This window comes from Sorex fumeus, unplaced genomic scaffold (assembly GCF_029834395.1).
Source record: "Sorex fumeus unplaced genomic scaffold, SorFum_2.1 ptg000098l, whole genome shotgun sequence".
NCBI classification, from domain to species: domain Eukaryota; kingdom Metazoa; phylum Chordata; class Mammalia; order Eulipotyphla; family Soricidae; genus Sorex; species Sorex fumeus.
The window spans coordinates 35386336-35400792 of NW_026606155.1; the positions used below are offsets into that span (position 1 = coordinate 35386336).

A 14457-nucleotide genomic window follows, 5' to 3' on the forward strand; every position below is an offset into this window, starting at 1 on the left:
GTGGAGTTAATTTTGAACAAGGATATTTCATATATGCAAATGTACACATTTATAACCATACTGTCATTAGACAGTTCAGCCTATCTATGTTATAAAAATCAGGACAGCACACAGCAAATAAATTCTTTAGACACTCAAAAATACAGAATTTAATGACCTTGGACTTTTCTAAAAGTTATTATGCAAACATCCTATAGCAGAATGTAGCCAAGAAATGAATATCTAAAACAAAACCAAAGTAAAAAAATAAAGGCAAGTATTCTGGTTTCAGACTTGAAAATACTAAGGACAAGTAATATTCCTTTCTATGATCTAAGCACAACAGCAGTCCCATTTTTTTTTTTCACATCCTAATAGGTTTGCTTATTTTATTTGGGATCACTGCAATCAAGTGCTTATTAAAATACACTAAGGAGCAGAGCAGTAATGACAGTTGAATTTATATCAGTTACATGAAAACTTTTATTTGCCTAACGATAGTTTTAAAAAGTCACTTCCGAGAGAACTCCAAGACATACAATAACCAGAAAATTTTAGTTGTTTTGTAAGGAGCGCTCTGGAGATTTTTTAACTTTTGTTTTGCTAGTGAGAAGCTAGAAGTCCAATGGCTAATAAAATACAACTTTGCTCTTAACATTATATGCAATATAGTACAACTCTAAAAAATATTTTCTCATTAAATTGAATGGCAGATGCTCAAGATAGTAATACTGAGAATTTAAGGTAATACCTGAATGGTTTCAGTATGCTAATATAAGGCACATGTAACTCCTTGACCTACAAGTAACAAACTCTTCTGGAAAACCCTGTGCTTTTAAGAATACTAGACATTTTTAGTCAATTGTGGCTCAATTTCAAATAAATAAATGTAATTTAAAAAAATCAATAACTAAAACCTAAATGTATAGCTGTTCCACCTTTAACCAAGACTGTATTTGAAAGTATTAGAAATTTTGCTGATTTAAATTAACATCTAAAATATTTCTGTGGAGTTACAGGAAAGTCATTAAAGTGCTTTTAAAAAGTGCTTGGAGCCATGTGAAAACTACAGAGGACAAAGACACACATGCAGAATTGTTAGCTATTTAAAACAGTACAATTATTAACATAAAACACATCTTAAAAGAAAGTTGTTTAATTTCCTAAGTCATCCTGTAAAGAATCAGAACAAGTGGACAAACAAGCAGTAGCACCAGAGCACAAATTTTTTACTAATCTCTGGCAAGTAGCTGGTTTTGTCAAACCAATTCTGATTGTCAAATGTTTTCTTGAAATCATTAAAGTTTTTCTGGCTTAATTCTGGGATATTTCATCAAACAACAGATGTTTCTGCTAGAATAATTTTTTGTGTGTGATTTAATAGGAATTTCAGTGGGAGGCAACAAAGAAAACTGGTTTGATTTCCCAGCACCACTTATGGTTCCCTGACCACTGTAAGGGGTTACTCCTGGACACCCTCAGGTGTGGTTCAAACCCCTTGCTGCCAGTCACTCCCTCACTGCTCCCCAAAACAACCCCATGCTTCAATGTTCAAATTAACTACAAAAAGCCCACATGGGACATAACATGGCACAAAGAGCAGGAGTGCATGCTCTGCATGCTGGACCCCTGGGTTCAATCCCTGGCCCCACATGGCCTGGTCCTGAGCACAGTCAGAAGCAATCCCCAAATACTGAGTCCCTGAGAATGAGCAGGTGTGGCTCTAAAACCAAAATTACAACTTGAACATGACCAGTTATCAAGTTACCTCATTTTCATTACAGACTTTAGATGAAACTCTCACAGTTCGTGTAACTTCATTTTTGGGGAAGGAAGTTCTCTCAAGCAAGTGCTCAGGTTATCAGGAGCATCTCCAGTGATTCTTGGCCTACCAGGTCAGCAGTTTGAGAACCCAAGGATGCAGTACTACTCAGGACCTGTGGTGCTGGGGATTACCCAGGCAATCCTGGTGATGCTTGGGGGCTTTAAAGGGCTTCACCCAGGAAGCTTAGGAGGACCCCGTGGTACTGGGGATAGAACCAGGCTTGGCCACATAGGACATAAGCCCTGAACTATCTGTCCAGCCTCTAGAACTTCGTTTATCTTATCAGTTCAATGTATTCTAAAATCTAAGTTATGCAAGACTATAATTCACATTTTAAAATATATATGAACATAGAATAGAGGTAGTAAATCAATTATCAAGATTAGCTGAGAAAAAAGAAGCTTAAACATACACAGGTGTTTACTTATTCTCTAAGTGGGCATACACCAGGGATATTAGATGGGAAAAGTCCTTTCCTGGACTCCTCACAATTCCCAGAATCAGCACAGGAAGTAAGAAATAGACACTCCAAAGAGATGCAAATTCTTGACAAAGGTACATCTGCTTTTTGTCTGGAATGTTTTTATGAAAATAGCCATCAATATAAACTTAGTGGCTTTCAGTAATCTTCCTAAAATCAAGATGGGATAGTTCAAATTTTACCAAGTTTTTGGTTTGTTTTTGGAGGCCCACCCTGCAATTCCTGGCCAACTAGACTAGAAGTTGTAATGTGAGGTCCTGAGAATTATCCAGGACACCCAGGTGATTCTTACTGACTTCAGGGCTGAACATGGTGCTATTTGGGAGATCATGTGTTCCGGGGAATCAAACTAGCAGTCAGCCACATGCAAGGCATGTGTCTTGACCCCTGTACTCATTCTCTCTACCCCCAACAGCTATCTTTTAAAGCAAATTAACCTGTCCATAAAAAAAAAAACTCTTAAGATCTCCTAATAATTGATTTTATATTTAATTCCTATTTCTTAGGTATTACAGAAGTGCATCTTGCAGTATCAATCAATCATACACACATATTATGCAATTGCCTGTTTATTTAGTGGCACCAGTTTTGCAAACTAGAAGCTATTTCTACTTTTCATCTCACATATAATCTGCAACCATTCACAGCCTGAATGCAATTTTTCAACAACAACAAAAAATACATTCTTAAGGTTAGAACTGAATTCACATATTTTTTTCTTTGGACCAGTAAATGGTACATAATACAAAATATACACATGGAAGTTTACGAAGTTTGGATCACATAAACTGCAATGAGTTACTGCGGAGAATTTTGCTATGTACTATTTATGAAAAATATTTCTGCAGTTATATTTTTCCATCTATAATAGATGTTAATGAGTCTATATATAATGCAACATGCTTCTAATGTGTACACGCTCCACTCAACATTTATACAAATTGAATGAAAGAAATCATTTTAAGAACGAAAACAAGCAGCACTGAGGCATAGAATCACACAATTCTTCAGATTTGACTTAGCTATGGGTTAACCAGGATTTAAAAAAAAATGGTTTCTGTATTTCAAAATTTCTCAGAAATGGTAATAACTGCATTTGAATATTCAATTCTGGTAACAAATGTAACAAGATAATTTTTTATCAGTTGTATCTTAGTAAAAATTCCATCAACCCTGTACATTGGAGACAGTATGTGACATGCCATTTTAACATCTTCTATTAGTATAACAATTTGATGTGAATCAAACATTTAATGGAATCTAACACCAGGATCCTGAGAATCTTAAATTCAGGTCATATTTGTTGCAAAAACCGTACCTATTTCGTTGGATTTCAATAGTGGTTAACTTAAAGAATACCTTTTAAAATTAATTCAAATACTGTATATTTTTACTTTTAATCAATTCTTTTTCCTTAAAATACTTTTTATTAAAGACTTTTAATGTCAGATTCCAGCCCAGTCAACATTTTCTTTTAAAAAGTAAAATAATTTCTTAAAAGACTTAAATTATTATAACTTCTTTGAAATACTTGATGGGCTTTGTATGGTATAGGCTGATACCTTATTACACAATTATAGTATGAGACAAGCCAGGGGGTTCCACAAATCGTTGCAATATTGTAAACTCTGGTGAGTTATGTATAATACGTGTATTTTCCTGGGTATGGAGTTCCTAGGATTTATTGGTCTCAAAGGGTCTGTGATTCTAAAAGGTTAAGAATCATTGCTAAAATGAAGTTATGCCTTTCATCAAACTGTGTACTGTTTTATTTTATGGCTACCCAATCTCTCTACAAATCTTACTTAACAGTAACATACAGATGCCCTAACTAGTCCTTTATTGTATCTAGAGGATTATCTAAAAAGAAAGGAAAAATTCTATAAAATAATTTCCTGAACATTTAGTTCAATGATAAAGCTATTAGGAGGAAACTAGATTTTGGAGTAACAAAGAAAATGAAAGTTTGAATTTTGTGAAGAAACACTGCATTTATTTTTCTTAACTGTTTCTGTTTTGAAGAAAGGCAGTAGTTTTATCATCCCCTTCGCTAGAAAAAGTTCAGATTATCACAAGAAAATGTTAGTTCCTGCTGGCTTACATGATACATCGACACTTAACCATATACAGCAGGGTCTTTAAAAATCTTTACAATGTTCTAAATAATTAAGAACAATCAGCAGTCCTCCATACTGGCCCCCCTTCCACCACTTCAAATCTAAGTTGTTGCCCAGTTTTACACAGTACTAAGTTGGCTTTGGTGAGGTTATGCAGTAAGCGTTCTTACTCGAGAAAATGGAATTGGCCTGTGTGTGTGTGTGTGTGTGTGTGTGTGTGTGTGTGTGTGTGAGAGAGAGAGAGAGAGAGAGAGAGAGAGAGAGAGAGAGAGAGAGAGAGAGGTAGAGGGGGGGAGGGGGAGGAGGGAGGGAGAGCACCAAGAAGACAGTATGGAGAATGAAACATTTTGTGCAGAATAAAAGAAAAAAATATTATTTGAGGGTTTGGAGAGAGATCAGTACATGCCTCACATATAAAAAGCCCAGGTTCAACCCCTGGCACTGCTGGTTTAAGACCTCTGACCACAGAACTGGGAGATCGAAAACTAGAAAATAAAAGTCACTTTGTTACCTTTGCCATTACCAATTTAGACAAAGCCCCTCTCCCCATCTAATAAAAGTGTAAATTACACCTAGTTTTAAAAATTGGTAATTCCTACCTGCTGGTAATAAAATATGATAGCAGAAGCCAGTTGCTTAATAAAAATGCAGGTAAGAGAGAATTTGTATGTGGGTGGATGAAAGTAGAAATGTTCATTTGACAGTTAAACATAACCAAATTCTTTTCAACATTTCCATATAGTACTCTGTCAGTAATAATTAAGATTTAACTGAGATAATTCTGCCAATACAATACAGTATTGTATAATATTTAAAAATTGTATTCTTATAAATATTTCAAGCATATACTTAGGTAATGTATAATTTAAAACAAATTAAAACCCCCAAATACATGGCACATTAATAGAGAATAAGGTTAATTTTATAAAAAGTTGAACAATACCATCTTCCTAATGCCTAAAAGAAAAATGAGTAGGAAGACTCAATCACTCAATTAAAAATGGTCATTCCACAGTATCTGCAAGCAAAAGCAGATGAAAATCTAAGGTTCCTTCAAAGAAAGACCTCAGAAACATTTATATACTGACACATTTACATAATAATGCCAAATCCTAACATAATATAAATATCAATCAAAGCATTAAAGGCATAAGTCTTTCAACTTTTTAATATGCCATGAAATGCCAAACTGGAAAAAGAGAACTAGTACCCAATTTTATCAATTCTTCTAGAAAACGCAAATTGAATTCCCACACAGATTTGTCCAGTAAAGATGGGCAGTGAGCTTACTTTTAAAAAAGTAAAACATAATTATATGGCTAAAACTGGATAGAAACACTGGCAGTATTTTCAAGAAAAGAACTTCTAAATGTCTTATATATACACCTTATTTCATCATATAATCATTGTATCCTGTTTTTAATAACACGCTTTTTAAAATTTTTACAAAAGCTTCACATAATGGTCACACTCCCACCTTTTTGAAAATTATTTTTCATACACACACACACACACACACGCACGCACGCACACACACACAGAGCTAGTTTAAATACCTATATCTAAACTCCACATAATGTATCCAGGGCTGAGAATTTGAAGTTATTCATTACCTATTTCATTGACTGATGCTGTCAGAAGTTAGAGTAAAGGTCATTTGTAATAGGCAATTTGAGCATACTGAATAGACCTAAGTTGCATCAGTTCAATTTTATTCTTACATGGAGCAAAGTTTTATTTGAATAATAGTTTTAACTGGGGAGAATAGAGGAAAACAATTTTCAAAGTGAATAAAGTAATTACATGAGTGCTTTTAGGGCACAGACCTGCTTTGCACAGTAAAGTATCGGGCAAACAGTAAACAGGTGAGCAATAAAAATATTTTTGATAAGTAATTCAGTTATAACGACATAAACTGGATCATAAGTTCAACTTGAAATGTAAACTTGAGAGTAAGAACCTAGCCATTTTAGTTTCAAGGTGCCTTGCCCAGAACACTGTTTTGCAGATATGGAAAAGTAGAGAAATTATCTGGATTAATATATATAGTGAAATCACTAAAAGTACTACTATAAATCAGATTATCTAAATTATATAACTTATTCTTTAATCTTAATATTATAAAGTTAGTAAAAAAAATTAAGTGGCTGGAGCAGTACAGTAATTGCATAGTACTCTATAAGCAAGTTAATGCATTATCATTAAAAATGTTTGAAATAGTTCTAAAGATAAATAAGATTACCACTTTGATTTTTTAAGTTAATGCTAATGTTGAAAACTGCTTCAGTTATCTTAAAAGCATATGCCTAAGAAAGTAGAAACTAAAGAGATCTCTGACCTTGCTAAAATAAGATTGGTGAAAAATTTTAATATTAGGGTAACAAGAATCTGCTATACAAACTGAATTTCCTATTAAAAGCAGCAAATTAGCTTCTCCCTATTAAAACATTGAAATGAATGTATATTTTGAATAGTATAGTATCATCATACAAGAACTCTTCCCTCCAAATAACAAACATCAAAAAATGTTGAGGCATTGCCCTGAGATGCTAAGTAGCACACAAAAGGGGGTGAGGTCAACAATTTAAGTGGTATAAAATGAAGTGCACAATAGAAGTGCAAAAGTGCCTTTTAACAGTGTGACTGGTTCCCCACCACCACCATTACCCCTAGGATCAAGAACACAGAGTTTTATTGGTTATAAAGACTTGCCTTGCTGTATTATTATTTTTTTTTTTACAATGAAAAGTTGTACCTACTATGGCAATGCTGACTCATGTGGAAAAAGTTTAGTCTTTTTAAATCATACTGTTAACAGTTTTCTTTAATTTCCAAGCCTAAATTCAGTATGAATGAATAACAGGAATATTTTAATCTCTTTAAAAAAGTTTTAAAAAAAGGCTTCAAATATGCTGTTATAGTTTGAAATATAGCTTTCCATTACATATTACATTTTTCACTTGTGATTTAAGTTTTGTAATTCAAGATTTTCAAAATCTAATTCGAGGTTTTGAAACTTCCAGGCTAAAAATTTCAGTCAACTTAAAAATTAAGGACCTGCTTATTATAGTAGGGATTTAGTTTTCAGTACTATTACCTCTGTAATAAATCTACTAAAAAAGCACTGGTATTCACTAAATACATGTTCAGATGCTTGTCTATAACTTAGAACATTATCATACTTTGCACTCTACCACAGTTTAGACATTAAGCATTTATTTGCAAATACGGAATTAGCTCTGTAATTCCAACTGTTATGGATTTCTAAATATAAATAGTACTCGTTTTTTCTTCATTCATGCTGGATTAAGATATAAATTAAATACAATTATGTTACATTTAGTCACCTCACAAATAAAGGGGATAATGGAAAATTTTGCTGGTAACTACTTAAATCTGAGACATTTCACATTACTTTTTTCTACTACTTCCCTAACTTTACATGAGATTTAAGGCTATATATACAAATATGTGTATTTCTAAGTTAGGGAAGAAACAAATATAACAAAATTGATTACATTACCTTTTATACACAAAACTTTGATTCTGTATTCAATGTTGTATTTAATCTTACACTTAATTTTCTAGAGGGCAATCTGTCTAGTGAATAATTAAATTACATGATGGTAAATACAATATTTAACCTAAAAAAGACAAAAAAATACAGATGGGCACAGAACAGTAGTCTTTTCAATGTGACAGACTTAAAAAGCTTACTTTCACATGCTTATTCAGAGGAATTTATGCCTAAATTAAATTAGGTTCTTTTATATCTACAATTCCTTAAGCTTTGAAAGTTATTTTAAAGGCCAACAGCTAAATATTATCAACATGCCGTTTCAAATCACAAATACATCTTAATTACTTGAATTCTAAAGACATGAGCCAATTAAAAAATCATAGGAAAACACACACTCAAAACACACACATACACCCTTACCATTGTTTTAGATTGTCACAACTTTGACAACTATTTTAAGTAAACAGTAGGCAAATTCAAGCTGATACACATCTTAATGAAAAAACAGCAAGTAACCAATTTAAAAAATATATATTAAGAACAACAGAGACTTGAATCTTTCAGTGTAATGAATGGAAGGAAACAGTTTTTCATCTATGCCTTGAATAACAGTACTTTCCAATTAAAAGAGACTAACATCTTTCCCCATGAGAAACTTCTCATTTACAATGGCATGGTGTCTGAAAGGGAGGAGGGTAAAAGGAGGAATTACACATACATGATTAAATATCTTGTTTGTTAAATCAAGCTTTATTGATAAAATGGAATTCAGAATATCTTACTAGGAACAGCAGCAGGCCCAGCCAATCATGATAGCAAAAATGTGGCAGTCTCCTACTAGACTGTAGGAAGCTGCTGCTTATCAATTAGTAATTAAATGTAAGAACTCGTAAAGGAGGTGTAGGGTATCAAGGCATTCTAGCCCCAAGATTGATATTCTTATGAATATACTGTATTACCTGCAATACTCACGGCAAACAAGGAGAGAACAACCTAAAAGACAGTTAAATGAAGGGATCAGCTTTATTAACAATGCCAATCCCACTGCCATGAACATTAAATAGTTTTTAGTAACTCTGGATATTCAGCTTTGTAAATATTTGGAATTATTCTCCATCATCACCAATACATTTGAGTGTCTTGCTGACATACATGGCTGCTGCTCTCCCTGTCCCACCCAAGTCCGAACACATGACTTGAAGGGCTATTTATCTGTTGCATCACACGACAAGCCAAATAGTTCTTGTAACTTTGACAGTGATTTAAAGCAGTTCATAATTAAATATGAGCATTTTGTACAAGGACAATTACACTTTACAAAAAAAACAAAATCATACAACAAAAATTGCTGGAGTCTGATTTACAACATGAATTATGGTTTGAAATCACGTTTACATAAGTCTCAAATTTACAAAAAAAAAAAAATCAGTTCTGGGAAGCTGAAGTTCTCTGGTGTGATCACTCTCACCGGTCACATGCCCTTCTTTAAAGTTGAGAATGGATATTTAAAAGGTTCAATGAAGCTGAGCTGTACACTCCTTTGGAGGTGAAGGCAAACTCCATGGCTAGATGAGCAGTTTTACCACATGTCATCGGCTGATGCAGAGTCCTTTATAAAAATAAACAAAATAAAACAAGGAACTAAGTTAAAGCTCAGAGGTGTCAAAATACATAACTTTTTGGATAATGTAGAATTATATTTTTTTTTAGAGTTGACTTTTGGAATGTTTTATAAAATATGCAATGTGTGTGTTCATGTATATAAAGTATCAATAATCTATTCAAAGAATTTTTAATCATGCTTTGTTTCAGAATAAAATATAGAAATACAAAATCATGAGGTAACAAAATATACTTCTAAATCAATAAAACTACAGGAAAGAATTTTCTTCAAGAAACCTCAAATTTCACAAAAAAACTTTTATGATCTAAGACAAGATCAAGACCTCAATATAAAATTTGAGGAAGATTTATAATACAATATGAAAAATGTATATGAAAGAGCTATGCCCAAATGATTTTAAGTTATCCAGCTACAATAGGAAACTTAAGTATATAACACTATTCAAATAACTTTTTATATAAATAGAATTCTCTCATTTAAATGAAGTATTCACTTCGGGGATCTTGGGAAAAATGTTTCCAACCATAAAAACTATTTAGTGGAAATAGGCATACTGAAATTGTTGCAGCTGCTTACAAAATTCAGTTATTCTTCCTAACTTCAAAAAGCAAACCTTCTGAAGTTGATTGCTTGTAGAGGCTTTAAAAATCAGAATTAATTCAAAGAACTTTCTTCTTTTTGAGAGGTGGCCACTCACGATGATTATGTCCTCAATCACTAGAACTGTGGTGCAGAGTTCAGAGCAATCAACCAAGGGTTTGTGTAAAAGAGTGGGTGCAGTAAACAGCTCTGCAAAAACAGGTAGGAAGGATACGCATTTAGAGTGGAGGGGATGGGAAATCAAGAGGAACTAAAATACTACTTACAGTGTCATCATTTTTATAAGGATTCAGTCTATTATAAACGGCTTCAATTACATTCCGCCTAAATTTAACAGAAAATACAGAAAGTTAATTCTTCAGAGCACAAAACTTATAATTCATAGTCAAGTATTCATTAAGCACCAAAGATTTTCTTACACTTTTAAAAGTTCTTTTTCTGTCAATAAGCAAATTGAACGATGAGATTTTGGACCCCAATGTGAAAGTAGAAGTGAATTTACACTAAAATGTAATACTCCACTAACCCAATTAGTAGAAGATGTAAAGTTATTTATTTTGTTTTTGTTTTCCTGGGAGTCACATACAGAAGTGCATGGAGGTGCCAGGATTTCAAACCAGATTCACAACCCAGCTGCATGCAAGGGAAGCACCTTTTATTTCCTGTACTCTCTGGTCTACATGGACCTTTTCTGGCCTACATGGACTTTCTTGGGCTACACCTGGTGGTGCTTAGGGCTTCCTCCTGGCTCTGTGCTCAGGGATCACTTCTGGTGAGGCTCTGGGGACCAAACTAAGTCCTAGAGATTGATTATACCTGGGTTGGCCATATGCAATGCAAGCACCTTATCCAAAGTACTCTCTGGGCTGGTTTTTGATTTTTCCTGTCTATTATGTGCTTTTACTTGAAGTGATGTACATGGGTTATGAATCAGCAACAATTGTTCATGTATTTATTTTTTGGTGGTGGACGGTTTGGGTTATAGCTGCCAGTACTTAGGGGCTACTACCTGCTTTGTGCTCTGGGGATTATGCAATGCTGAAAAGTAAACTGAGGTCAGCAGCATGCAAGACAAATGCCTTAAACCCCTGTGGTATCTTTTTGGCTCAATGGCGCACTTCTTAAGACAAAATACTAACACTTTCTAGTTAAGAATTCACGATTAATTTTAAGGCTAAGTAAATTCAATATATTATGGTAAAACAATTTATGATATTCATCATTTAAATTTTTACTTTTCATAATGTTTCTTTTAAAAAGCTCTATTAAAAGTGACATGTAAAGTATGATATTTACAAGTTAGGAATTATTTTTTGCATGATATTTAAACAAATCCACAGCAAAAATTTTATTTATTTTTAAATGTGAGCCACTCCTGGAGGTGCTCAGGGATTCATGCATGGTGTGGGGCATTCAAACCAACCTGGGCTGAATACAAATGCCTTTTAATTCCTATATTCTATTTCTGGGCCCCACAGTGAAATTTTAAGTGAGTCTTACTGCTTCCAAAATTAATTTGAAGTGACATCATTTCATAGAAGGTCATACTAGAAAAGCTTTTTTTAACCATCCTTAGCCATTCATAATAAAAAAATATGATTACATTTTTAGAACACAGTAAAGAATCAACAACATCAGACAATATCTTTGTAGATCAATTATAGTTATCTGAGACAAAAAATGTTTTAAGCCTTGTACATAAAATGGTTTAAAGCATCCACTTTAGTTTAAAAATTTTGATAATTTAAAAAACAATTCTATGAATTAAACAGTAAAGGGGCAAAAGTAAATGAATATTCCTATCTTCTCTCACATTCCAAACTAACAAAGCAGGGGTTACCAAACAAGAAAACTGGGAAATCAGAGAGGTAGAAAATTTCCAGATGGAGAAAGAGGAAGATGTTTGTCTCTGAGTGTAGGTTATCCAAGAATTGATCAGATTAAATAGTAACGATGAAAACAAGTATGACATAGAATTTTGTAGCACTAGGTAGATCAGTTAAAAAAAATTTTTTTTCCCACTTGATTTTCTCGTTTATAGTATGAGGAAATCAGTGTTATCCAAGCCTCCTCCTATAAGACAGTCTTTGGTATACAAAAAGACTGTACAATTGTATAATTAATTAAAATCATAATCTGATACCTATTTGAAACAAAATACTGAAAAACACAAACAGGTTAAACATTAGAAATACACAGAATACTGCATCATTTTATAAAGTACACAAACAAACATGTAACTAAAGGACACCTATAAGATAAGAGTATGCAAAGTGTAACTTACTTGCTTGCCAATTCACCCCCTGGTGGGAGGCTGGGGATGTTCTCACTGGCTAATGTGCGCATCACATGGACTAAGTCAGGGACGCCTTCCCCCTGCTTCTTTATGATTTCTGGGAATCAGAAGTACTTTTTTTGTAAGTGCTATCAAAACTTAAATTTAAAAAATACTGAAACAAAGATAGCTTAGATTTTTAAAGATGGCATTTATCACACAGAGATCTTTCTAAGTTTAAGAAAAACTAGTTGACATTTGAAAATTTATAATAAACAAGTGCATAAAATGACATAAAAATGAGATATTTTCCAAATTAATTTCAAAGAATAAAAATCAATGAAACAAAAGTGTGGAAAAACCATTACATTCTATCAATCAAGAATATTTGTGTACAAATGACAGTATTCTCTAAGATGCCAACTAGTTATTTCAGAGAGAGGTCAACTCTTTTCTTAAGACTGGGAACACATTTTCTGAACCTTTCCTAAAAATACACTTCACAAAATTTTGAAAGAGAAATAATTTCAAGATGTGAAAAAAAGAAAAACCTTTGAATATAGGGAAGTAATTGATCACTGACCAACCCAAGTAATTTTTACAGCTATTTTAATATTGTAAAATGATACTTAAGTTAATGTACAGATTAGATAATGTACTTGAACACGATTCTCATCTAAATAGATACATAATGCCATTTTCTTAATGGATTACTAGAACAAGGCCTAAGGGATAGAAAAAGGTGTAAGTTTCATGATAAACCATACAACTACATTTAAAATCATTAATTTCAAAATATCCAGTTATTAAGTGGGCATAATATGATCTGCAGATTTGCTATGCAGATGTATACTGCTATGTCACAGCATAAATACCAACAAATATAAACAACTTAAAGAACATTCAACTACTCATTTTAAGTACTAGAAGTTTTTACTTGAAGTTTAGAATATTTATTCTAAAAAGCAAGATCATGCCAAAGGTATTTAAATATTCCAGTTTTAGTTTAAATATTAGTAAAAAATTTTATCATCATTGGGACAAGAAAACTTTTATCATTTTAGTTCTCACTTTGTAAATACCTTTAAAAATAACAATGCATACAAAGAACTTTTTTCTTTAAAAGTATAAAAATATTAATTCATCATTAAAGCCACATACTAAAAAATAGAGATTGCTACCCATATTTCTGTAAATGGCTTAAACTGATCTTTCAGAATTAGTTAAATTTTACCATCTTTTCTTTGCCCTTTGGAAACAAAAACAAAAACAAAACCAGTTTTAAATCTGAACAAAAAGCAAGGATCTCAGATTTAGTTTGCCAAGTTCCTTTATTGTTTAATTTTTAACATCTAGTATATTTATTCTACATGATTCTAAAGCTGGAAATCTGCTGTACAAAAATAAAGGGATTCGATGTTTACCTAAACTGCACAATTTCACAATCTAAACTTGTAATACACTTAACATACAGTCTCTGCTAAGCCAATACAATAACTAGATAAGTAACTAGATACAATAGAAATAAACACTGATGATAAATTCATTCAATGATAGTTTCAGGTCTAAAAAACATTACTTTGAATCCTCTATATTTGATGTTTTTTTTACATCTCTTTTGTTAAAATATAAATTAGGATATTTTAACTGTGAAAATTACAGGAAGACAAATTCTTTAAGAAAAATAATATAAAGCTTTATAAACAACATCTCCTGTTCCACATGGGAAGATGATCATAAACACTATACTAGTCTTGCTTAATTTTATTTATTTGTAGAGAGGCTACCCACTGCAGTGCTGGGCAGTGCTGGGCAGTGGAGCAGTGCTGAAGAGAGACAAGTACACTCTGGTTAATACTGCCTTTGGTAGGCTTCTGGGCAGGGCTACAATATGCTCGAGATGAGCCTCAGGCCTTGCACGCACCAGGCATGTGTCCCATCCCTTTGAGCCATATGTGCCTAACCCTTTATCATTACTATCTTTTGGAGATGCTGGAGGCAGTTTGGGCCATACTTGGCTGTGCTCAGGGAACTAG

The 14457-nt window shown here is 33.0% G+C and overlaps 1 protein-coding gene across 2 annotated transcripts in view; it reads right to left on the reverse strand.

The window, feature by feature from the left end:
• Positions 1-5555: 5555 nt before the first annotated feature.
• Positions 5556-14457, reverse strand: part of PPM1A (protein phosphatase, Mg2+/Mn2+ dependent 1A) — a 51048-nt gene continuing 42146 nt past the window's right edge. For both annotated transcript variants that reach the window (XM_056134196.1, XM_056134197.1), the window contains exons 4-6: positions 12431-12539; positions 10413-10470; positions 5556-9531 (exon numbers count right to left, since the gene is read on the reverse strand). In XM_056134196.1, the coding sequence (XP_055990171.1) occupies positions 9502-9531; positions 10413-10470; positions 12431-12539 (197 nt within the window). In that variant the 3' untranslated portion in view covers positions 5556-9501. The remainder of the gene's footprint in view (positions 9532-10412; positions 10471-12430; positions 12540-14457) is intronic.